The sequence below is a fragment of the Phyllobates terribilis genome, unplaced genomic scaffold (assembly GCF_046119375.1).
Source record: "Phyllobates terribilis strain yellow unplaced genomic scaffold, ASM4611937v1 Scaffold_3__8_contigs__length_932513732, whole genome shotgun sequence".
Taxonomy (NCBI): Eukaryota; Metazoa; Chordata; class Amphibia; order Anura; family Dendrobatidae; genus Phyllobates; species Phyllobates terribilis.
Window position 1 is genome coordinate 548,042,324 of NW_027362763.1, and position 26,489 is coordinate 548,068,812.

At 42.6% G+C, this 26,489-nt stretch overlaps 1 protein-coding gene across 1 annotated transcript in view; it reads right to left on the bottom strand.

Moving 5' to 3' along the window:
* The window catches only part of EZR (ezrin), a 101,699-nt gene that overhangs the window by 36,802 nt on the left and 38,408 nt on the right, over nt 1-26,489 (bottom strand). The window contains exon 3 of the mRNA XM_073671361.1: nt 959-1,042. Coding sequence (XP_073527462.1) covers nt 959-1,042 — 84 coding nt within the window. The remainder of the gene's footprint in view (nt 1-958; nt 1,043-26,489) is intronic.

Consider the following 26,489-nt stretch of genomic DNA (forward strand, 5'->3'; position numbering starts at 1 on the left):
TACACTCACAATACCTCAAGGCTAGGGCTAAACTGTTCTTTATGCATTATCCACATCTACAGGATTTCTCTGCGATGCTTAACCAGTTTTCAGATACATGACCAGACACATTTTTTTTCCCATGCCTACAGCTTTAGGAGCTCTACATTGCTTTCTTGTTCAGTCATTCATATAATTTTAACATCTTTTTTTTTGTTATAAGTGGGACCTAATCTTTTTTTTTTATATATATTAAATACTGGGCAAAAATGTTAAGAAAAAAGGAAATACATGCCTGTAGGTTTGTTACTTTTCATGGCCACAAATGATCACTGAAATACATTTTATATTGCGTTCTCTGTTCTGAAACAATTATTTTTAGAACTTGTGTCTGCTTTTTTTGTTGGGAGTTGGGCTAGAAACACAATTTGGACTGACAGTGGCATTCTTTTATTTTATTTCTGGATTTTTCTTTCTTTATTTCATTATGCCCCTATAAGGTCATTAAAATACCTTTTAAGGGGCTCAGTTCAACCTCTGAATACATTTTTATTATTTCTGATTTCCTCTGGAATATTAGAACCAATTAAAGGGAAAATTAGACGTCAAAGTTCACTACAGAGCAGATCTGCAGAGCACTAGCTTCTGCTCCCTCCTAGAACCTCATCGCTAGCATCGGAGGAGGAAGCTGATAGGGCTTCCCAAACTCTATACCCAGCGCTCACTTCAGTGTCCATACAGGCAGAGATAGCTAAGGCGGAGATGAATTATTACTATGTTGGGACCGGCCATCTCTGACAGCTGATTCCCTTGTAAGTGCCTTCTCTCCACATAGCTGCTGTAATGACGTTCTGAAAAACCATTACAGAGTAATATGTGACTTGGACCAACGTCTCAAGTAGTTGGGTGGTCCCACAAGTAGCTAACATACTGATCTAATTTTTTAAATACTTCAAAGTTACAATGTTACGAGGCTTACCTGATCAAAAAGCTGTTTGCCAGTAGTGTTGGGCTGTATGGCAAATTCCAGCTCCGCATCCATAGTGGTCACCCGAACATTGACCTGAAATAAAAGAAGATGTAAGATATCAAGAGTAGCGTGTTATTTTTATACTTTCATTATTTGCAACAGACAATAAAAGAAAAAGGCAAATTAGAAAAGGCATTTGGCAAAAAAAAAATCCACTGAATATTAGAGCAGTTAAAATATTATAGCAAACTGTAGTGTCTTATCAACGCATTCATACAGAATACATACAAAATAGATACACTATGAATCTTGTTATGGATTCTCATATTAGTCTGGAATTGGTGGCAATTAAAATTTAGCAACATGCCAAACCCAATAATTCTCACCAAATTTGTGAGCACTTAGATTTGCATTTTTATAAAATCATTCCCAGCAATGTATTATACAGCTTAGAGACTAGTCTGGCATTTACAGAAACATACTCCTTTTTTAAGCTAAGGCTGGGTTCACATAATGTATAAAACCACATACGAGGTTTAGTTAGGGTACGTGCCCACGGTCAGGAGCTGCTGCAGGTTTGACGCTGTGTTTCTATGCAGCGTCAAACCCGCAGCGTCCAGACGTTACAGCATAGTGGATGGGATTTCTTGAAATCCCATGTCCACTATGCGTCTATGTACAGATCACCCACAGAAACTGACATGCGGTGCGTCTTTCAGACCCGCAGAATGTCAATTTCTCTTGTGGGTCCATGTGTGGACTTTCCCCATAGATTAAATAGAAAGTCTGCATGTGAAAAAAAAAAATCGCACCACTCATTTTCATAATGAGGGCGGAAGCCGTGCGGCTATCCTGCAGCGTTGGGGCCGCAGGCGGCTCCTGACTGTGGGCACATAGCCTCACAGGCCGCAACTAAATCTATATAAAAAATATAGAGATTCCATCTGGCTTCTGTCCAGGCATTGTTGGTCTACTTAAAAAGTTATTGTGCAGATTGCCATCCCAGTGGAAACAACCTAAGGAATATTCTGGAAAAAATAAATGACATTTATTATTACTGTGTGAAAATGTAAAGAGTAAGAATGTAGAACATGCAGGCAGAAGGAGCACCAAACTTATGACTGCAGTGCACGCTGAGTTATAGATTAGGTGTATCTCGGTAAAATTCAGGCCCATTTTGCAATTTTGCCACATGTTGGTTGACATGTTAGACACTTTTCTCCTTCTTATGCGATCTCCGGGCAGACTCCGCCAGAATGAAGACCAGAAGGAGAATACAGTGACTCCATCTGCATTATTATAGTGAAAAGCTACATTGGGAGTATAGTCCCAACCTTGTTTTCTTGGCCTCAGATGGAAACCCCTTCCGGACTATTGAACATAGGGTAAAACATAATGTGAACATAGCCTAAAAATGCAATTTTGGTGATGAAATTGTTGGCGGTATAATAATGGACTGGCTTACAGAAAGTGATCTAACCCGTACATACACATATATATATATATATATATATATATGATATATTATTTATTCTAAGTGCACAAATATTGTATCATTACAAATAACTACAAATGTTTGCAATTGTTAAATTAAAGTAGCAGATTGACAAACATGCCTTGAAGCTATTGTACTGTCGTGTAGTGCAGCCCGTGTATAAAGGCTCCTATACACCTTCATTAGCTAGTTCAGCCAACAGCTACCTCTCTCAACCCCCAAAACTACACCCTTAAAAAAGCCACGTGTCCTCAGCCAAATGTGCCTGTGTTCTGTAGAGGGAGAAGAGAGGAAGCCGCTGCTAGACAAGGACATTACCTAACCTACCCAAGTGCTACGCTTTTTGGTAAAATGGCATGGTTCAAGTTTCTCTATTCTCAGCAGTTTAGATTAACCACTTCGCACCAGAGCCTGTTTTTGCCTTCGTGACCGGGCCAATTTTTTCAATTCTGACCACTGTCATTTTATGAAGCAATTACTCTGGAACGCTTCAAAGGATCCCCCTGATTCTGAGACTGTTTTTTCGTGACATATTGTACTTCATGATAGTGGTAAAATTTCTTTGATATCACATGCGTTTATTTGTGAAAAAATTGGAAATTTGGCGAAAATTTTGAAAATTTTGCAATTTTCAAACTTTGAATTTTCATGCCCTTAAATCAGAGATATGTCACACAAAATACTTAATAAATAACATTTCCCACATGTCTACTTTACATCAGCACAATTTTGGAACCAAAATTTTTTTTTGTTAGGGAGCTATAAGGGTTAAAAGTTGACCAGCGATTTCTCATTTTTCCAACAAAATTTACAAAAACATTTTTTTAGGGACCACATCATATTTGAAGTCACTTTGAGGGGTCTTTATGACAGAAAATACCCAAAAGTGACACCGTTCTAAAAACTGCACCCCTCAAGGTGCTCAAAACCACATTCAAGAACTTTATTAACCCTTCAGGTGCTTCACAGGAATTTTTGGAATGTGGAAGAAAAAAATTAACATTTAACTTTTTTCACAAAAATGTTACTTTAGACCCAATTTTTTTTATTTTCACAGGGGTAACAGTAACAAATGGACACCAAAATTTTTTGTGCAATTTCTCTTGAGCGTGCTGATACCCCATATGTGAGGGAAAACCACTGTTTGGGCGCACGGCAGGGCTCGGAAAGGAAGGAGCGCCATTAGACTTTTTGAATGTAAAATTTGTCTGAATAATTAGCAGACACCATGTTGCGTTTGGAGAGCTCCTGATGTGACTAAACAGTGGAAACCCCCCACAAGTGACACCATTTTGGAAACTAGACCCCTTAGGGAACATATCTAGATGTGTGGTGAGCACCTTGAACCCCAAGGTGCTTCACAGAAGTTTATAATATTGAGCTGTAAAAATAAAATTTTCACATTTATCCCACAAAAACGTTTTTCATCCCTTAATTTTGCATTATCATAAGGGTAATAGGATAAATTGCACCATGAAATTTGTTGTGCAATTTCTCCTGAACACGCCGATACCCCATATGTGGAGGCAAACCACTGTTTGGGTGCACGGCAGGGCTCGGAAGGGAAGGAGCGCTATTTGACTTTTTGAATGTAAAATTTGTTTGAATAATTAGCGGACGCCATGTTGCATTTGGGGAGCCCCTGATGTGCCTAAACAGTGGAAACCCCCCACAAGTGACACCATTTTGGAAACTAGACCCCTTAGGGAACTTATCTAGATATGTGGTGAGCACCTTGCACCCCCAGCTGCTTCACAGAAGTTTATAATATTGAGCCATAAAAATAAAATTTTCACATTTTTCCCACAAAAAATGTTTTCCTTTTCCTAATTTTGTACTATCATAAGGGTAACAGGATAAATTGCACCATGAAATTTGTTGTTCAATTTCTCCTGAACACGCTGATACCCCATATGTGGGGGAAAACCACTGCTTTGGTGTACGGCAGGGTTCGGAAGAGAAAGGAGCGCTTTGTTGGCTGGGATAGGCAGCAGACACCATGTCACATTTGAAGAGTCGCTGACATGCCGAAACAGCAGAAACCCCCACAAGTGACCCCATTTTGTAAACTACACCTCTCAAGGAATTCATCTAGGGAAGTAGTGAGTATTTTTTAATTTTTAAATTTATACCATTGGGCAGTGAAAAAAGCATAATTATATTTTTACCACAAAAAAATGTTTTACCCTCAGATTTTACATTTTCACACAGGGCAATGGGTAAAAATGGTGCTGAAATGTGTCACACAATTTCTTCTAAAAGCGGCAATACCCCATATGTGGCTGTATCGTACCGCTCAGCCATACGGCGAGATCTGGGGGGGACGGAGTGCTATTTGACAATTGGAGAACAAATTATTGTAGAATAGGCATTTGGATTTTGAATTTCTTTTGGGAGGCAAGGGCCATTTCGCTTTTCCAGAGCCTTTCAGCTACCAGTAACTTGGAAGTCCCTTATATTTTTAACAGATGACGGACCTGAGTGGGGACTAGCTTTTTTTGAGGACTGAGTTGAAGCTTTTATTGGGAACATTTTACGTAACATTTATCCGGTTACTCTGGACTCCGTCTGGCCTCTGTTTAGCGGTGTCCTTTTTTTCAGAAGTGCACAAAACTGTGGCCAACCGCACTTTTATGCACGCCTAAAACAAATGACACCGTGGGATCCCAGGCCTGACGGCATCCACAGTGGCCTATATCTGCCTCATTACAGGGAATCTTCCGTCATGGGTTCCGGCTGAATCACATATTTCAGAGATTTACATGGAAACTCTGGCGTAAGTGCTCAGCGCAGAGCGCAGGATAAATGTGTGCCGAGCCATACTGCGATCTTTGTTAGTCATAATAAACAAATCAGTAGCAGGTGAAGAATTGGTTTTATTTATTTTTTACGCCGTTCCTAGTGTGATATAACTGATTAGATTACTTTATTCTTTATTCTTCGGGTCGGTGCGATTACAGAGATACCAGATTTATATCGGGTTTTTATGACTGACAGCTGTCACACACTAAGAGACGCTTTTTTTTGCAAAATCTAGTTTTTGCATCGCCATATTTTGAGAGCTATAATTTTTCCATATTTCGGCCGACAGAGTCATGTGATGGCTTGTTTTTTGCGGGACGAGTTGACATTTTTATTGGTACCATTTTTGGGTACGTGACATTTTTTGATCGCTTTCTATTTCTTTTTTTGGGAGGTAAAATTAACAAAAACCAACAATTCAGGAATTGTTTTTTGAGGTTTTCTTTATGCCGTTCTGCATGTGGTAAAAGTGATCAGGCAGCGTTATTCTTCGGGTCAGTACGTTTACAGCGATACTACACTTACTGTATTTTTTTTATGTTTTGGCACTTTTACACAATAAAACAATTTTATAGAAAAAATATTTTTTTTGCATTGCTTTATTCTGAGAGGTATAACTTTTTTATTTTTTGGCTGATGGAGCTGTATAGCGGCTTGATTTTTGCGGAACAAGATGACGTTTTCAGCGGTACCATTTCTATTTCCATTTTGCTTTTTGATCGCATTTTTTTCCACTTTTTGTTTGGCGATATGAGGAAAAAGCATAGTTTTTTGCTCCGTTTTTTATTTATTTTTATTACGGTGTACACATAAGGAGTTAATTAGTGTGACAGTTTTATAGCTCGGGTTGTTTCGGACGCGGCAATACCAAATATGTGTACTTTTTTTGTTTTTGCATAAATATATGGATTTATCGGTTTAATATTTTATTTATTTATTTTTATTTATTTTGTATTTTTTTTTTAACAGTTTCAAAACATGTTTTTTTACTTTTTTTTACATTTTTACTTAGTCCCTGTATGGGACATTAATTTTTATTTTTCTGATCCCTGATCTCATGTAATGTAATAGACATGTATTACATTATATGAGATCTTCACTGACTGTTTCACAGTCTCCTGTCTGGCATCAGCTACAGGCTGAAGCCAGACAGGAAGGACACCATATATGGCAGAGCTGGAGGCGGTCATGTGACCTCCAGCTGCCATAGCAACGCCAGGTCCTGAAAGCAATCAAGGGGTCGTCGGAGAGGTAAGTGGACGACCCCCTCTCCTCCTGCTGTCTTCTATATGCCGCGATCTATAGTGATCGCGGCATATAGAAGACAGCAAAGGGTTAACATCACTGGGACCTGATCTAATCAGGTCCCGATGATGTTCCCTGTCAGAGCTATCGCTCTGCACCGCTCTCACAGCGCTTGCAGGACCCTGGGGGTCCTGAGCACTGCGAGACCACCCACCGTTTTTAAACGTCCGCGCTGCACAGAGCCCAGGCAGCGCGGACGTTTATCTACAGTGGGCGGTCGGGAAGCAGTTAATTAGATTTACCCTGTTTGCTGAGAATGAGAAAATCACAATAACATTTATAATAAAACATAGAAAAACGTATAGATAGCAAGTATTAGTCCGCTAAGGAGGATAACAAGAAAGCTATAGTCCCAACAGTGATTACTTAGCATTTTTGTTGGAATTATTTTTGACTTAATATTAAAGCTGCTTAAAAAGTTATTGAGTCACTAACTTGCTAACAGACATATTGTGCAGATTGCCTTCCAAGTGGAAAATCACTAATAAGTTTTCTGGACACCATAGGTGAGATTTATTATTACTGCAAATTTCAGCTGTGTAAATGTAGATCATGCAGCCAATAGGAGCCAAATGTATGACTGTGGCGCACACTGTGTGATAGATTAGGTGCATCTTGTTAAAATCCAGGGCCAATTTTGCAATTTTAGCACATCTTGCTTAACAAAAGGCTAGGTTCCCACCATGAGCTTTTGATGTTGCATTTTTGCACTTATCATTGAAATTAGGTTACTTGCATTTTTTTTATTGCATTTTTTTGTGTGCAATTTTTTAACATGCGTTTTTGACGCTGCGTTTTTTGTCTCTTTTCGGTATGTCATGCTTTAAAGCTGCTTTGTTTTTGAAACTTCCTGGTATTTGGCTTTGACAAACGTTTATTGACATATACGGATAACATGCGCTTTTGATGCTTTTCCGCCACGGAAATGCACTTAAACCATATGTGCGTTTTTAACCCCTTCCTGGCTCCCTTGACTGCTACACTACTGAAAACTCTATGTCCAACTTATTCTCCCTAACATTTTGACCAGGAGCACTGGTGGCAAATTATTATCTCCATAAGATGGAGGAGATTCGGTGTCAGCATGCCAGCCCATGGTCAGAATCTGATCATATTTGGGCAGCTAGTAAGGATATGTGGCACCCCTGCGGGTCCAGTTGCCATAGAAGTACTGCATCTCAGCCAGAGGTGTGGTACCCCACTCTCAGGTAAGGAGGGAGCACTACCCGGGACCCACCCACTCACATCCAACACAACACCACTCCATTAGGAAAGGTCCAGATGACTCCTGAGAGAGAGCACAGACCCAGTCCCTGTTTAGAAGATGGAACTAGGTAGAGGAGGTGGGTGGAGGAAGTGGTGTAGGGGAACACTGAAGGAACGACTGAAGGTAGAGGGGACCACATAGAGTGACAGTTGGTGACGTGGGTCACACGACAGAGAGTATAAAAGGAAGGGTAGAAACATCTATAAGGGTTGTGGTCCTAGGTCCTAGGAATGAGGACCGTTGATGAGTGAGGGAAGACCGTTGAGGAGTAGGGTCCAGACAGAGTGAGGGCTCAGTCAGAAGGGCCCAGTAGGAGAGTGAAGAGAGAAGACCGGAGCAGTGAGAAAGGCTCCAGAGTGAGAGAAAGGATCCTAGGGGCACGGGAAGTGCGCAGTCCACCCGTGCGCCCGAGTTCACGCTGACCGTGAAGGGATCAGGTCACAGTAGGGGACCGGCCCCAGACTAGTGGAGGACTACAAGACTCAGCTAGCAAACCGGAAGTTGCGGTATCTTCAAGTGCAACAGCCAAAACCACACACATTCGCTGAAAAGGTGGTTATATAGGACCAAGGGGACAAAGAGGACGTCGCCTGACAAGGCCCGCGACCACTGGCTTGGGACACTGTGTTTGAGGCGCAGGGTAGGTGGGCGTGAGCCAGCACAGAGAGACGACCCGGGAAGGTACACAAGAAGGGGGTCCCGATTAAGTGCACCCAGGTTGTCTGGGAGTTGGCTGGATCGCTTCCCCGGACGACACAGGACTCGGTGGGCTGTTATAACCTGTTGGCAGTTGTAACGTGGAACATCATAGGAACTGTGAGTAAACACTTGAAGACTGCACCTCGCTGTGTCCTTTACTTGGTTGCTGTGTCACCTGCCTTGCACTATACCAACAACATACAAATTCATCTCTTTAATTGCCCTGAGGCCTAGCTCTACCCGTGGACAGCTGAACCATCTTTGCTCCGTCACCAACAGCCCCAGTGGATCTGAACAGCAGCAGCGGCCATCTATAGCCGCATACCACGGGTGGCGTCACGAATCTTTATTCCCCAATTGACCTTTCCTTATTGACCGCCCAGGGCCACGGACAGGGTCACTGCCACCGTGACTACCCCAAAAAGGACCGGCCTGGCTACGGTGTACCCCACGGCTCCAGAGGGCGTGTCAGATACAATATCGCTAAACTGTCAAAGTTAATTTTTCATCAATCAAATGTCCTTGGTAACAAAGATATTGGGGCCAAAAGCACGCTGATGAAAAAAATATTCCAATTATAAAAGAGGATCAAGATTCACTCCAAGCTTCCATTTAAAGAAATGCAATGCCTCTTCTAGCTTATTACCAATGGGGAATTTAGGAATTTAAGATGGCACACTATATTATAAAAATACATTTCTGTATTACCAAAAAGTTTTATATTCTTCTGCGAAAATCAATATCTAATTTTATAATTCTAAAAAAATGTTTCCATCCATCCTGATGTTCCCGATGTGTATAACAAAACAGATTATGTTTCACTGAAGGTGTACTTTCATAAACTGCTACTCATAAAAGTTGTTGACACACTTTACTGAAAGGGAGTTTTCCAACTTCGTCTGCAGGAGTGCACTGCTCTTGTGTCTCCCAGCTTCCTCATTGCCAGGGGACGGTGTACTCCTGATTGATTGCCATTTTTTACCAAAAGAATGGATACAAAGCTGGCTTGAAGTGTGCACTCTGACCATCGGAAGAGCATAGAGGCAATGAAGCTGGCCAGATCAGAAATCTGACAAGCTTCAGCACCATTTTCAAGCTCTATTGAAAAGAGCTTGCAAGTGTTGTGCTCCTGTGATACGGTTAAGGCCTCCAGTACCAGACGCAGCAAAGCAACCCAGCAGCTTTATGGATCCTCCACCATGCTTAACTGTTGGTAAGGTGTTCTTTTCCTTATAAGCTTCATTGCACCGTCAATAAAAACAAACTGTTTCTTTGCATTACCAAAAAGCTCTATTTTTGTTTCATCTGTCAACAAAAATTTTTCCCAGAAGGATTGTGGTTTGTAAAGGTACTCTTCGGCAAAGATCAGCCGTTCCTTTTTATGTCTTTTCTTCAGCAATGGTTTCTTCCTTGGCCTTCATCCATAAAGCTCTGCTTGGTTTAGTGTCCGGCGTATGGTACTTGTTGAAACCATAACCCCAGACTGTTCCAGTTTGGCTTTTAGATCTTTGGATGTTTGACGTAGTGTTTTTTCCACCATTTGCACCAACTTTCGAAAACATCTTTTGGCAATTTTCCTCTTTTCCCCACGTCCAGGAAGGTTCTTGACGGTTCCATGCTTGGCAAACTTCTTAATAACGTTCCATGCTTGGCAAACTTCTTAATAACATTATAACATTACGCACTGTTGAAACTGGGATACCAATGTCTTTGCAGATGGCTTTACACCCTTTGGAAGTGTTGTGTAATAATATCAGTTCTGGTGTCCTCAGACAGCTCCTTTGTCTTCACCATTGTGACAAAAGAACAGGGCCTACCATGAGGCTTTTTAAAACACTGAAGTCATCATTCATTGACTAATTCATGTCACATGGGCACCGACAATTAATCACAGGAGAATCTCTTTTGTGATTTACCACAGGCGAGTCAAAATGTGTTTCCATACTAAATTAATGTAAAGGGTGCCAATACCAGTGACACAGCAAGCTGTAGCTTTTTCTATTTTTCCCTCCCATTGTTTTTGGCTTTAAATTATCGTTTTATCATTTGCTCTTTTGTATTTAACTCTATAGAGTGCTCAATACAAAAAAACTGTTTCACTTTATTCATTTTTTTTCAGGACATAGTCCACATTATGTACTTAAACTTCATGGGTGCCAATAACAATGAGCAGAACTGAAACCCAGCTCCCACCACTGATTGGCAGCTTTTTGCCTATGCAAAGTGAACACAGAAAGCTGCCCATCAGTGATGTGGGTGGGGTTATACAGAGCTCAGCATTCAGAGAACTGCTATATCTGCAGCAGAGAAAACTGCGATTTTATCAAAATGACAGTAAAATGTGAAAGCTTATGTAGTGAAATTAAGACATGAATTTCTAAATAGACATCTTAAATAAAGGTAGCTTTCAATGCTATATTTTAATACTGATAATACCATAACACAATACTGTTTGCAGTTGCCTATTATACAGACAATAACTGCTGGTTGAGGTCTGATTACTGGTAGCTAGACTAAGAGCAATATATTATCTAGCTAGGTAAAAACTTATAGTAATAATCATATTAATACAGTGGGTGATTAGTATCAGATTACTAAAGGCCCCCATACATACAGTCAGCTGAATCTGCAGATATTGGCCATCAGTCTAATGTGTATGGGGGCCTCCCAAATACCCCTGACAGATAATGTCGGAATAGAGAAGCATCTAGCATCTGATTTCGTTCTGCTGATCCTTTTGTTCTCTCTGAGATAAGCCACCTCCAGAAAAGTCTCTCTCATGGAGAATTAAAGAGTAATTGGCCGAGACAACACTCCTCTGTGTGGGAGAGCTAGCTATCAGCCCAATGAATAAATGCATCTTTACTATGTGGGGATGATGTGGAATTTTTATAATTATTTGAAACATTTTCCTGTGCATCTTAAAGTGGACCATTTCAAAGTTCTCATTTTATTCCCGCTGCTCCCTTGAGTATTACCATTTTACTTTTTTTGCTTCTTTTTTTTGCTTTCAAATCAGTCATATGAGCAAGATATTGCCCTTTTTTATTTGGTGCTAATTGTTAAGGTCTTTAAAAGGGGGCATGTCTCACAGGGTAATAATGCAGATCAGCGCCTGAGCCACGCCCTCATAGAATCCTGTAGACCACGCCTCCTTAGTAATAATTAGCGCTACATAAAAAACATCTCTGTAAATGTATGGTGGATTGAAGAAAAACCTGCATCAAGGGTAAAAAGAGAGCAAAAACTGGCCACTTTTCACTTGGTAACAGGTTTTCTCTCTAAGGCCATGGCCCCACTATCAGTATTTGGTCAGTATTTTTTCTCAGGAGTGGGAGCGAAAACCAGGAGTGGGTGATAAATGCAGAATTGGTGACGTGTTTCTATTATACCTTTTCTATGATTGTTCCTCACCTGGTTTTGGCTCCCACTCCTGAGAAAAAATACTGACCAAATACTGACCAAATACTGATAGTGGGGCCGTGGCCTTAGTATCCATCTTTATCTATACTGATATATAAAATATAGATTCGGATTTAGTGCACACATAAATAACTATTAGATTACCTGAAGAAAATTCCTGTTTTATATTGAAATATTACAAACCTCAAAATACTTGTCAAAATCTGTAAAACAAAAAGTCATATCCCAAGAGTTACTGTAATTGGCCTAAGCACTGAGCTGGCTGCAGTGGTGACTATAGTTAAACCTGAAGGTACGGTAAGTGGGATTAAAAAGCAGATGGGATTAAAAACACCTACGCACTAAGCAATCTTTTAAAACCTGGTAAATTGAAGCCCTGAGCAGACTGACAGATGAAGCTGCAAAACAAAAGAAACTTGGCCTTAGTACACAGCACCTGTACATTGCAAGTATTGTGCACTGGATCATAATATCTATGTGTCAAGAGAAAGTGACAAGATGTAAATGGACAAAACCTGCTAATATGAGTAGGGTGTACTGAGAATCTGATGCCTTTGGGGCTTTCACGGGAAATATCAATTGGACACTTCGGATTTTACCGATATACCGTTTATCTGTGTTATTGGTGGTATTGGTGGACGCTCATCACAAAATGTTGCCCACACTCCGTTGTGTGACTTGCATGACACTAAAAAAAACCCGTTGTTTTAATAATACAATAGATTACTGTTCAGGTATGTTCACAAAACATTTTGTTTTGAGGCAGTGGAAACGACTTCAGGAAATGCTCCTTCAGTTTTTGGAGGAGTATTTCGCTTCCTGAAGCAGTATTGAGGCGTTTTTCAAGCATTTTTTCCATAATAATTTTTTTGCAGCCCTTTGATTGGCTAGTCCCTAGTTTTCCATCAGGAGCCGCTTAAGAAAAAAGTCACATGCACTTTCTTTTTTTCCCAACAGGCGTTTTCAAAACTTAAAAAGGAAGAAAAACACTCAGAAGACTGAACATATGAACAGCAAAGTGGTTTTACAATAGAAATGAAAGTGAAGAGTCTTTCAAGTGTTTTTTCCTTTTATTGTGTGGCGATGAGAATTCATCGTTGTAATAAGTTTTTGCCCTGTCTCCCCTACATACAGACCCCCAGATGGACATTTGGTGCATATAATTAAATACACTACATTAGATGTGATACAGCTGAAAGTACCTGGGACAATAAAAGAAAAAAGAATAGATCTACCTGTGGCCAAACATTTTTGTTTCCCTGATCACAGCATCACAGACATGAAATTATTGGTATTAAAAAGTAATTTCAAATCTCAAAGAGACAGAAAAGTTTGGGAATATAAACTCATGGTGACCTTTGACACCTTCAGAGCAGGAATGAATGTGTTGCATGGATTTATGTCATTCTACATCAACTAAGGAATGGGCTCCTCAGAACTGTGGGGTCATCACAACCCTGGACCAGACCTCAATCACCGGATAATAAAATTTTCACACTCCTTATCTATGAACTGATCCAATATTTACAGCTAGAACTTTTTATCTCTTTCCCACAGTAATAGCTCAGCTTTACGTCACCTGTCTCATCTATTGCATTATTTCTGTGTCTTATTGTGTATAAATATGTGACTCTTCATATTTTGTGTTATACTATGCCTGATGAAGAGGCCCGAGTAGTCTCGAAAGCTTGCAACTTGTTACCATCTTTTCAGTTAGCCATTAAAAGGTATCAACCACTGAGGACTCTCAAATCTAAATATTTTTCTATCTACTGGCTAACACAGTGCAAAAATATATATATTATTAAAATAACCACAGAAGCATTACATATCTGTGGAAGCCCCTGCCACTCCAGTATCAACACTCCACAATGCCCCATCAGTCTTCGTTTCCAGGGCTGCTTCCTGCCTGTAACACATGACGGCTGCAGCTTCCATGGCATCAGTGATTTCATGCCATCCACCTCGGTATGGCTGCTTTACTGTTCATGTGTTGCAGGGCTGTGAAGTCGGTAAGCCAAACCTCTGACTCCGACTCCAACTCCTCAATTTTCATGACACCGACTCCACGACTCCGATTCCTTCATACATGGCTCATGCTTAAGTGATAAATTTACTGTAGCACAGATTCATCTCAGCTAAAGTCTAGACCCTTAGATCAGTAAAAAGACAGACATTTATAGGACATTTCATAACTTTCCCAAATTCTTATGAAAAAAACATTCCCCACAAACTGCATTGAACTACTGTACCCAATTTATTATATATTTTAGGAGTCGGTCCATTTTATACCGACTGCACCTCCACAACTCCCGACTCCACTCCTGATGTGTTGTAGACAAGACATTACAGATGCAGTGCTATAAAAAGAAAACAAAATAAAAAAGCCTATACTCACCTCCCGTGCTGGCGCCATTCTGGCAGTGTGAGCACTCGCAGTCCCGATGCTCCCGTGCTGTTGTTGTAGCACATGACGCTGGCCAATCAGCGCTGACGTCACTGTTCCCGTCTTTGGACAAATCGAATATGAAAAGGAAGTCTGGGCTGCAGCTGATCTCGGACTTCCTCTTCATGTTCAATTCGACAGGAGGTGGGAACAGTGATGCCAGCGTCACGTGCCACAGCAACAGCATGGGAGCCTCGGAGAGAATGAGTGTCGACATTGCGAGAATGGCAACAGCACGGGAGGGGAGCATAGACTTTTTTATTTTATCGGGGCCAAACGTGGGGGATGACAAGGAGTTGTCCAAGTAGTGGACAACTTCTTTAAAGTATTGTAACTTGAAGCTCCTTCGCCCCAAAGTAAAATCTCATACAGAGTTCCCAGCTATCACAGGTCTTTAATAGTATTGGTCTTCTCATATGGGCCAAAAGAACCTTTTGGGCCCCTTTAGGCTCCAGGAGCCAGGTACAACTTCAACCCCTGCACTCACTATAGCTACACCCCTGCTGTACACCAATTTTTCCTCATAACATACATGCCCTTTAAGTGGACACCAAGTCTACAGTTTCTTTTGCAATGGGTTTGACACATTTTTTTCTTCAATCAAGTGCATATAACACAGAACTTGTGTCATAAATTAGAAAAACCAAATGCCCACAGAGAGCCCAGTATATAGTGTATACGCCCAGTTGTATGAAGGGAAAAGTGTCATCTTTATTAGGGGGAAGGGTGGCATAACTTTGGATGGAGGGGCACAGAAAAAAAAAAAGAAAAGCTCTTCCAGAATCAGTGCAGCAGCGGCAATTGGAAGAGGCACTCAGTTTAAATGTAAAAATCCAGTGAAAGTTCCCCTTTAAGCACGTACTGTATAGAACAGTGCTGGTGAACCTATGGCACGCGTGCCAGAGGGGGCATGCAGAGCCCTCCCTAAGGACACGCACATCATATCACCTCAGCACTAGCGCTCCCGGATCGGGCCGGCGGGTGAGGACTCTGAGCCCGCCAAGTGCCGACGCCAGCCCCTACTTCAGCTAGATGTGCGTTCTCGGACACACATCTAGCTAATGTGTATTACAGTGCACGAATTGGCCAAGCCCGTGCGCCGCAATATACGCTGCTGGCCAATCAGAGGCAAACAGCTGACATCAGGGTACACGCGACTGGGCGCATGGCAGTGACGTCATGCGCCCCCGTCGCTAATACGCTGAAATCAGAGGAGAGGACGCTGTGCGGGAGAGGAAGGAAGGGGAGTAGGAGTGAAAATTATGTTTTGTTTTTTATATGTGATGAACAGCGGTACCAGCAGGATTGGGGGCATCATACCTACATGGATTGGGGGCAGCATATATTCATGGATTGGGGGAAGCATATTCATGGATTGGGGGAGGCAGACATACAAGGATTGGGTGAGGGCAGCATATATACAAGGAGGCAGACATATACACATAGATTGTGGCAGCATATGCACAAGGATTGGGGGAGGCAGGCATATAGACATGGATTGGGGGCAGCATACATACAAGGATTTGGGGCAGAATACATACAAGGATTGGGGGCAGCATATATACAAGGATTTGGGGCAGAATACATACAAGGATTGGGGGCAGCATATATACATGGATTGGGGGCAGCATATATACATGGAGTGGAGGCAGCATACATATATACAAGGATTGGGGGCAGCATACATACAAGGATTGGGGGCAGCATATATACATGGATTGGAGGCAGCATATATACATGGATTGGGGGCAGCATATATACAAGGATTGGGGGCAGTATACATACAAGGATTGGGGGCAGGATATATACAAGGATTGGGGGCATCATACATACATGGATTGGGGGCATCAGACATATATGGATTGGGGGCATCATACATACAAGGATTGGGGGCAGCATACATACAAGGATTGGGGGCAGCATATATACATGGATTGGAGGCAGCATATATACATGGATTGGGGGCAGCATATATACAAGGATTGGGGGCAGCATACATACAAGGATTGGGGGCAGGATATATACAAGGATTGGGGGCATCATACATACATGGATTGGGGGCATCATACATATATGAATTGGGGGCATCATACATATATGGATTTGGGGCATCATACATACAAGGATTGGAGGCAGCATATATACATGGATTGGGGGCAGCATACATACAAGGATTGGGGGCAGGATATATACAAGGATTGGGGGCAGCATACATACAAGGATTGGGGGCAGGATATATACAAGGTTTGGGGGCATCATACATACATGGATTGGGGGCATCATACATATATGGATTGGGGGCATCATACATATATGGATTGGGGGCATCATACATATATGGATTTGGGGCATCATACATACAAGGATTGGAGGCAGCATATATACATGGATTGGGGGAAGGCAGCATATATACAATAATTGGAAGAAGGCAGCATATATACAAGGATTGGGAGAAGGCAGCATACATACAAGGATTGGGGGAAGGCAGCATACATATAAGGATTGGGGGAGGCATCATACATACAAGGATTGGGGGCATCAGACATATATACAAGGATTGGGGGCAGCATACATAAAAGAATTGGCGGCAGCATATATAAAAGGATTGGGGGCATATACAAAGATGGGGGTGAGCACATTCTTTATTTCTGCAGTCTCATACCCCTGCTCCTGTTTGTGGCTGCTCTATGCTGCCCTCGCCCACTCTCTGCATGAGTTGTTTTTTCTAAACTAAAACCTCAGCATCGGGTTAATTTGCCGTGTTGGCACTTGGCGATAAATAAGTAGGTTTTGGATTGCAGTTTGGGCACTCGGTCTGTAAAAGGTTCGCCATCACTGGTATAGAATATGTATAAATTGTGTATTCTAGACTTTGTTTCAGGTGAAACATTTCCCTACCTACTTGTATAAATGGATTTGAGGTCTGGCACAGACACTGTACAGCATACATATGTATAAATGGTGGTTATCTCTACACTGATTGCATAAGATTTATTTACATCAAATACAGATTCGTATAAAAGGTGCTCAAACAAAGCTTTCATTGTGCTGTGTGCGAGCAAATGCCAGCAGGATATCCTTTACTAGGCTGGGACAGGCTGGCTTTTATTTTACAAAGTTGAAAAAATGTCTCAAGCACCAAGTTTAACTTTTGGATTTTTCTTGTTTGTCATGGTAAAGTTGCAGGTTTTATGGTTACCAGGAAAACAGAAAACATCTGGCAGAAATTCATGACACCTTCGTTTCACATACAACAATTTTATTAGCCTAAAAATGCCGGGATGTTTTAGTACCTGGGATTATTTTGTTGTACTTTTTTGTTCCATTTTCAACATTACAAGTCACATGATTCCTAGGTCATATGAATCATAGATTCTACTTTGTTTGTGTCAGATGGTTTGTAATGTGAAAAAAGCAACATCAAAAAGGCAACAACAACAAAAAAAAAACAATTGAAGTCTATGGAGAAAAATACCATAAGCCGCCTATTGGTGCTTGCCGAGTACATTCGGCGTGCTCGAAAACTATGTTTGAGTCGAAGCGGTTGCATGTTTTGTGGCTGTTAAGACAGTTTTGACACATGCAGGGATTGTCTAACGCCTAACAAACAGGCAATCCCTGCATGTGTCACGGCTGTCTAACAGCCGAAAGACATGCAGCCACGGCGAATCGGACATAGTTTTCGAGCACGCCGAAGATACTCAGTAAGCACCCAAGTGTGCTCGGTTAACCACTTAACCGAGCATGTTCGCTCATCACTAATCCCTAACTAAATGCGATAAACTGATTTACTAATCAGATCAGAGGATTCTACTCTATACACTGGGGTGCCAATGCCCGCAAAAGTCTTAAAAGTACAGTTAAGACCACAGGTCTTCATATTTTCAGTTGAGTTGCGCTTTTAGCTCAAAAAAATTCTTTGATCAATGGGTATAAAAATAAAACTTAATATAAATGCATATTTCTCCTACAGTATATGCAATGTGATATGTGCCTTCAATGCCTTTTTTCAGCACATAGTGCACCTACCGTATATAGACATAGGAGTTTAGGCATGCCCTCGAATTACTACTGAGGAGGGAGGGCTACAATTTCTGCTGTCACATACTTTTTGGGTTAGAAAAACAAGAAAATTATTAACTTAGGTAATAAAAAGTAGTACTAGGAATGAAGTCTGGCTTGGGGTAGGTGGAAGTCAAAAATGAAGTTATACAAATAAATGTCAATGTTTAAGGAAATTCAAGACCTGGACTTTACCTCTCTAACAGACTTGGGGAATGTCTCACACCCCTCCGTTCCTACTGTCACACAATTAGGCTTGCAACATCCAAGGGCAGACAGATTATAATATGGGGGAAGGCTTGGAACAAAAGCAGTAGAAAGAAATTTGCTGACAAGAGGCAGCAGTGGAAAATCAACATCTACTTTTGTAAATGGTAGATTTTGGGTAAAGAAGGGTCAGCATTTAGAGTTTCAACTTGCTAATATCTATGTTCTCAGACATAGGAGTAAGGGCTCACTCACACTGGCGGATAACACGGCTGCGTGCTACCTGATGTTTTATATATCACTCGCCCCAATGCTATACTATGGGGCAGTGCCGACTAGTGCTTTTTGTCATGCAAATTTGGCATAAGAAAAAAAAATCATAGCATGGTGCGAGTGCATCCGATAATCGGACCTTGCACACCCATACAAGTCTATGGGTGTGTGTGAAACATCGGACTGCACTCGGATGTCCGACATCCGCGGACTTAGACAATGGAGAAATTAAGTTCTCCGTCTTCTCTTCACCTGTGCTGTGATTCCCTCATGCGAGAGTATCAGACCATAGTAAGGTGACACTCTGATCAGACTCTCACAGATTTTGAGCCGAGTGCCATTAGTATAATCGGCCCGATTCTCTCGCATGAGAAAATCGACGGCGGTCTGACTGCAGCCTTAGTGTGTAACTACACTTTCAGGAGACTTTTCTGGATAAGTGGTAGCGTGTGTGCCCGTGTTTTTGAGGAACAACAGTATTTCTGGCCATGATATGGCTTGTATTCTGAATATTTAAAGGAAATTTCCTCTCCAGTAGCAGCCTGAGCAGATTCTCTTGGTGCCTGTCTGCTTTTGTCTTGCTCTAGCTTTTCCCCCCTTATCCATACATTTAGGCTGTGTGCCCACAATGCGTTTTTGGTGCGGATTTGCAACGAGGAAACGCTCCAGAAACGCATTGCATACCTTATCCCATGACTTCCTATGACATTCTGCAAGTTCTGTGCACATGGTCAGGGTTTTTTCTGCACGGATTTTACTCGCAGAAAAAATACGGACATGACCAATTCTTGTGCATTTGCCTATACAATGCATTGGAAAAACGCATGGCAAATACGCATGTAAAAACGCTTCAAAAACGCATGTAAAACCGCATGTGTTTTTCAGCCAAGGAGATGCAGAAATGCCCAGGAAAATTTCTGCTTCATTTCTGCATCGTGGGCACTAAGCCTTATAGACTGAAGACAGATCTGTAGACAGATTTGAGCAATCTTTGAGAGTGAATGGTGAGAGATAAGAAGTGACTGTTAAGAAGGGAGAGGAGAATATTTCTCTAAGAAGATAAATGACAATGTTTCTTATCTCCACTTGCACTATTGATTTATGAAAAAAATGTAAAGTGTAGTTGCTATTTAAAGCACCACTCCAGCGTTTTTTTTTAATTCTACAGCTGGAGTGGTGCCTTTAGGCCATGTTCACACGTTCAGTATTTGGTCAGTATTTTACATCAGTATTTGTAAGCCAAAACCAGGAGTGGGTGAAAAAAATACAGAAGTGGTGACGTGTTTCTATTATACTTTTCCTCTGATTGTTCCACTCTTGGTTTTGGCTTACACATACTGATTTAAGATAATAACCAAATACTGAATGTGTGAAAGTGGCCTGTGGCTATGTGCCCACGATGCAGATTTCAAGCAGAAATTTCCTGAGTGTTTTTTCCTCTCCCTGGCAGAAAAAAAGCGTGCAGATTTTACATGCGTTTTCTCTGCCAGGGAGAAGCGTTTTAGCTTTTTTACATGCGTTTATGCATGCGCTTTTTTCAAGTGCTTTTCCAAGCGATTTTAGCATCACTTGGAAAGTGCTTGACAAGTTGGTCACACAATATCAATCCATGCAACTGGCATGGATTTATATTGTGTGACTGCGATTTCGGCTTAAAATACCGCACTATTGAAAAAAAAAAGAATTATAAAGTAAAAAATAAAAAAAAAATATTCATACACACCTCTCCGGCGGCCCCCGGTCTCCTCCCGGCCGCGTACTATCTCCTCAGCGGCCCGCGGTGTACTGGCAGGACCTGCGGTTACGTCATTTAGTCAGCTGATGGTCACGCAACCATCACCTGACCACTGACGTCAGCTGACTAAATGACGTCACCGCAGGTCCTGCCAGTACACCGCGGGACGCCGAGAAAAGTGGACGCCGCCTGGAGCAGACTCTTGCATCTTTCATCAAGCCACTGACATTTCTGGATTGTGAGTCATGGGGAAAGCAAAAGAATTGTCAACGGATCTATGGGAACAGGTAGTTGAACTGTATAACACAGGAAAGGGATATAAAAAAATATCCAAGGAATTGATAATGCCAGTCAGCAGCGTTCAAACTGTGATTAACAAAAGGAAAATCAGGGTCTCTGTAAACACCAAACCTCGGTCAGGTAGACTAACAAAAATTTTGGCCACAACTGCCAGGAAAATTGTTCGGGATGCAATGAAAGACCCACAAATAACATCAGCTGAAATTCAGGATTCTCTGAAAACGAGCGGTGTGGCTGTTTCAAGATGCACAATAAGGAGGCACTTGAAGAAAAATGGGCTGCATGGTCGAGTCGCCAGAAGAAAGCCATTACTGCGCCAATGCCACAAAGTATCTTGCCTACAATACGACAAACAGCACAGAGACAAGCCTCAAAACTTCTGGTTCAAGGTAATTTGGAGTGATGAGACCAAAATTGAACTTTTTGGCCACAATCATGAACGTTACATTTGGAGAGAGGTCAACAAGGCCTATGATGAAAGGAACACCATTCCTACAGTAAAGCACGGAGGTGGATCGCAGATGCTTTGGGGATGTGTGAGCTACAAAGGCACAGGAAACTTGGTAAAAGTTGAACGAAAGATGAATGCAGCACGTTATCAGAAAATAACGGAAGCAAATTTGCACTCATCAGCCCGGAAGCTGTGCATGGGACGTACTTGGACGTTCCAACATGACAACGATGGCAAAGTCGACCTGTCATTGGCTACAGCAGAACAAAGTGAAGGTTCTGGAGTGGCCATCTCAGTCTTCTGACCTCAATATCATTGAGCCACTCTGGGGAGATCCCAAGCGTGCAGTTCATGCTAAACATCCCAGGAATTTACAGGAACTGGAGGCTTTTTGCCAAGAAGAATGGGCAGCTTTACCATCTGAGAAATTAAAGAACCTCATCCACAACTACCACAAAAGACTTCAAGCTGTCATTGATGTTAAAGGGGGCAATACACGGTATTAAGAATTGGGGTATGTGAGCTTTTGATCAGGGTCATTTGGATGTTTTTGGTTGTCATTAAGATTTAAAAAGAGAAAACACAGTAGTTTGACAATAAATGGCTTCACCCAACCAATAACCATGAGTAGAGAAAAAGTATTTTGTTATCATTCATATTCTCTGAAACAATGCCAAGAAAGGAAAAATTCTGCCGGGGTATGTAAACTTTTGAGCACAACTGTACATGGACTGTTCAAACCAAATACAGGCACTCGGTGCACCAAGGTGTGGCCAAACATTTAAGGGCACCTTCTCAGCTGATTGTTTTCCATCAATCTTTATGAAACCAGAGCTGTCAAGCAAAGAAGAAGAGGTAGTGGAGATAGAGGAAAACAAGTAGGTGGGAAGGTGAACTTAAAATATATGGTCACATCATGATGAACCGAAGGCCTGTACTTGGTTTGAACAGTTATTCCGTGCTGATGGAGTCCCTTTCCTTTAAGGAGGTTGTCAGGTTTCAGAAAACCCCTGTCCCCAGTGCTATTTCTACCTTTGCTCTCGGGTGTTATTGTCTGCAGTGCTGACACACTGCAGCCAATCTGTGAGTTATGCAGCTCTGCCCGAGCAGTCAACATGAGTGTCTCAACTCAAGACGTGATGCTGGGAGCAGCGGTGGAGACTCAGCGGTGGACTCGGGGAGGGTGAGTAGGAATACAGCTGAGACTGTAATTTATTTACCATCCCTAAAGTCCACTGCTGAGACTCGGCCGCTACTTCAGGTGTCACGTCAGCGAGCTCTGAGTTGCTCATGCCGACTAATCGAGCAGAGCTGCTAAACTCACAGATTGACTACTACAGACAATAACAGTACAAAAGGAGCAAGAGCAGAGACTCACCGATGGACCTGAGGATGGCAAAGCAAAATATGCTTCGGGACAGGGCTTTTCAGCCCATCTAATTGATGTCCTGTCTGGTACATTCACATGGCAAGTAAAATGTCAATCGATCAATAGAGAGCAAGATTACAATGTCACTTTTTTCTCCCAGTCTGACTGCTGATTTTCACGTGGGTTTTCTCTGGACTATAGCACCAGGGCCTTAGCTATCTGCTCCCAGGTTCTGTTACAGCCATTGATATTTGCATGGCTCACTAATCATTACCTGTGCAGCAGCTTGCGAGTTCATAGCTGGACAAAGGTTGGTAAGAAGTTAAGTAGAATTTCATTCTAAAATATGGTATAGCAAACATCATACATGCATACACTCATATTATCTCCAACACATGACAACTACTCTGTTATTTTACAGTACATTAAGCAGCTGCTTCTTTCCTTCCATATAGTTCCCTTTTTAATATACACACTACATGTAGTTTTTGGAATAATTTCACATAAAGGAGGTTACCCTCCTGCAACACTGATTACATTTTCACTAGTCTTGTCATGGTGAAATGGTCGCGGACTAGTTTCCCATTACAGGGCATTGCCACTTAAATGTAAAAAGTGGGATCAAACAGGCCTCCTGTCAGTGTATAGGTATGTTCACATGTCACTTTTTTTTTTTTCTGCAATAAACTTAGTATTTTACTGTCCCAGCACAGTAAATGAGATTCCTGGAATCTCATACACATGCTGCTTATTTTTTCCTTGCAGATTCATATCTGTGGCATGTTAATTCTTTCAGCATTTATGCAGTGTTTTTTCACCCATTCTAATGACTGGGAAAAAAATACATAAAAAAACCCACAATGCACAGCAAGACAGTGCAAAACGCACATTTTTAATGCAGTGTTTTTCCTGCCAAAAAACACTTTTTGATACAGAAATGTCTGCAGCAAATACCGTACTTAAAGGAAACCTGTCATGTCAGGTGAAGCATGTAAACTGCACCCATGGCGTTGTCAGTGATGCAATGTGCATCACTAACACACTTTTTGCATTAAAATCGGTGCTATAATTATTTGTAAAAAGCACTTTATGTACTTATACCTGCTCGTTCAGTCATAGGGGTGTTCATCACAGTATTCAGTCCGACTTGTCCCAGCAAACTCAATTTGAATTTTCTCCGGATTTGCGCTGATGTCACACGAACAGTCTTTTTTTAAATCCCAAGCTCGCGCACTGTATATGTTCACCCACGCTCGCGCACTGTATATGTTCACCCACGCTCGCGCACTGTATATGTTCACCCACGCTCGCGCACTGTATATGTTCACCCACGCTCGCGCACTGTATATGTTCACCCACGCTCGCGCACTGTATATGTTCACCGACGCTCGCGCACTGTATATGTTCACCCACGCTCGCGCACTGTATATGTTCACCTACCCTTGCGCACTGTATATGTTCACCCACGCTCGCGCACTGTATATGTTCACCGACGCTCGCGCACTGTATATGTTCACCGACGCTCGCGCACTGTATATGTTCACCGACGCTCATGCACTGTATATGTTCACCCACGCGCGTGCACTGTATATGTTCACCGACGCTCGCGCACTGTATATGTTCACCCACGCTCGTGCACTGTATATGTTCACCCACGCTCGTGCACTGTATATGTTCACCCACGCTCGTGCACTGTATATGTTCACCAACGCTCGTGCACTGTATATGTTCACCCACGCTCGCGCACTGTATATGTTCACCCACGCTCGTGCACTGTATGTTCACCCACGCTCGTGCACTGTATATGTTCACCCACGCTCGCGCACTATATATGTTCACCGACGCTCGCGCACTGTATATGTTCACCCACGCTCGCGCACTGTATATGTTCACCCACGCTCATGCACTGTATATGTTCACCCACGCTCGCGCACTGTATATGTTCACCCACGCTCGCGCACTGTATATGTTCACCCACGCTCGCGCACTGTATATGTTCACCCACGCTCGCGCACTGTATATGTTCATCCACGCTCGCGCACTGTATATGTTCACCCACGCTCGCGCACTGTATATGTTCACTCACCCTTGCGCACTGTATATGTTCACCCACGCTCGCGCACTGTATATGTTCACCCACGCTCATGCACTGTATATGTTCACCCACGCTCGCGCACTGTATATGTTCACCCACGCTCGCACACTGTATATGTTCACCCACGCTCGCGCACTGTATATGTTCACCCACGCTCGCGCACTGTATATGTTCACCCACGCTCGCGCACTGTATATGTTCACCCACGCTCGCGCACTGTATATGTTCACCCACGCTCGCGCACTGTATATGTTCACTCACCCTTGCGCACTGTATATGTTCACCCATGCTCGCGCACTGTATATGTTCACCCACGCTCGCGCACTGTATATGTTCACCCACGCTCGCGCACTGTATACGTTCACTCACCCTTGCGCACTGTATATGTTCACCCACGCTCGCGCACTGTATATGTTCACCCACGCTCGTGCACTGTATATGTTCACCCACGCTCGCGCACTGTATATATTCACCCACGCTCGCGCACTGTATATGTTCACCCACCCTTGCGCACTGTATATGTTCACCCACGCTCGCGCACTGTATATGTTCACCCACGCTCGCGCACTGTATATGTTCACCCACGCTCGCGCACTGTATATGTTCACCCACGCTCGCGCACTGTATATGTTCACCCACCCTTGCGCACTGTATATGTTCACCCACGCTCGTGCACTGTATATGTTCACCCACGCTCGTGCACTGTATATGTTCACCCACGCTTGTGCACTGTATATGTTCACCCACGCTCGCGCACTGTATATGGTCACCCACGCTCGCGCACTGTATATGTTCACCCACGCTCGCGCACTGTATAAGTTCACCCACGCTCGCGCACTGTATATGTTCACCCACGCTCGCACACTGTATATGTTCACCCACGCTCGTGCACTGTATATGTTCACCCACGCTCGCGCACTGTATATGTTTACCCACGCTCGCGCACTGTATATGTTCACCCACGCTCATGCACTGTATATGTTCACCCACGCTCGTGCACTGTATATGTTCACCCACGCTCGCGCACTATATATGTTCACTCATCCTTGCGCACTGTATATGTTCACTCATCCTTGCGCACTGTATATGTTCACCCACGCTCATGCACTGTATATGTTCACCCACGCTCGCGCACTGTATATGTTCACTCATCCTTGCGCACTGTATATGTTCACTCATCCTTGCGCACTGTATATGTTCACCCACGCTCGCGCACTATATATGTTCACCCACGCTCGCGCACTGTATATGTTCACCCACGCTCGCGCACTGTATATGTTCACTCACGCTCGTGCACTGTATATGTTCACCCACGCTCGTGCACTTTATATGTTCACCCACGCTCGCGCACTGTATATGTTCACCCACGCTCGCGCACTGTATATGTTCACCCACGCTCGCGCACTGTATATGTTCACCGACGCTCGTGCACTGTATATGTTCACCCACGCTCGCGCACTGTATATGTTCACCCACACTCGCGCACTGTATATGTTCACCCACGCTCGCGCACTGTATATGTTCACCCATGCTCGCGCACTGTATATGTTCACCCACGCTCGCGCACTGTATATGTTCACCCACGCTCGCGCACTGTATATGTTCACCCAC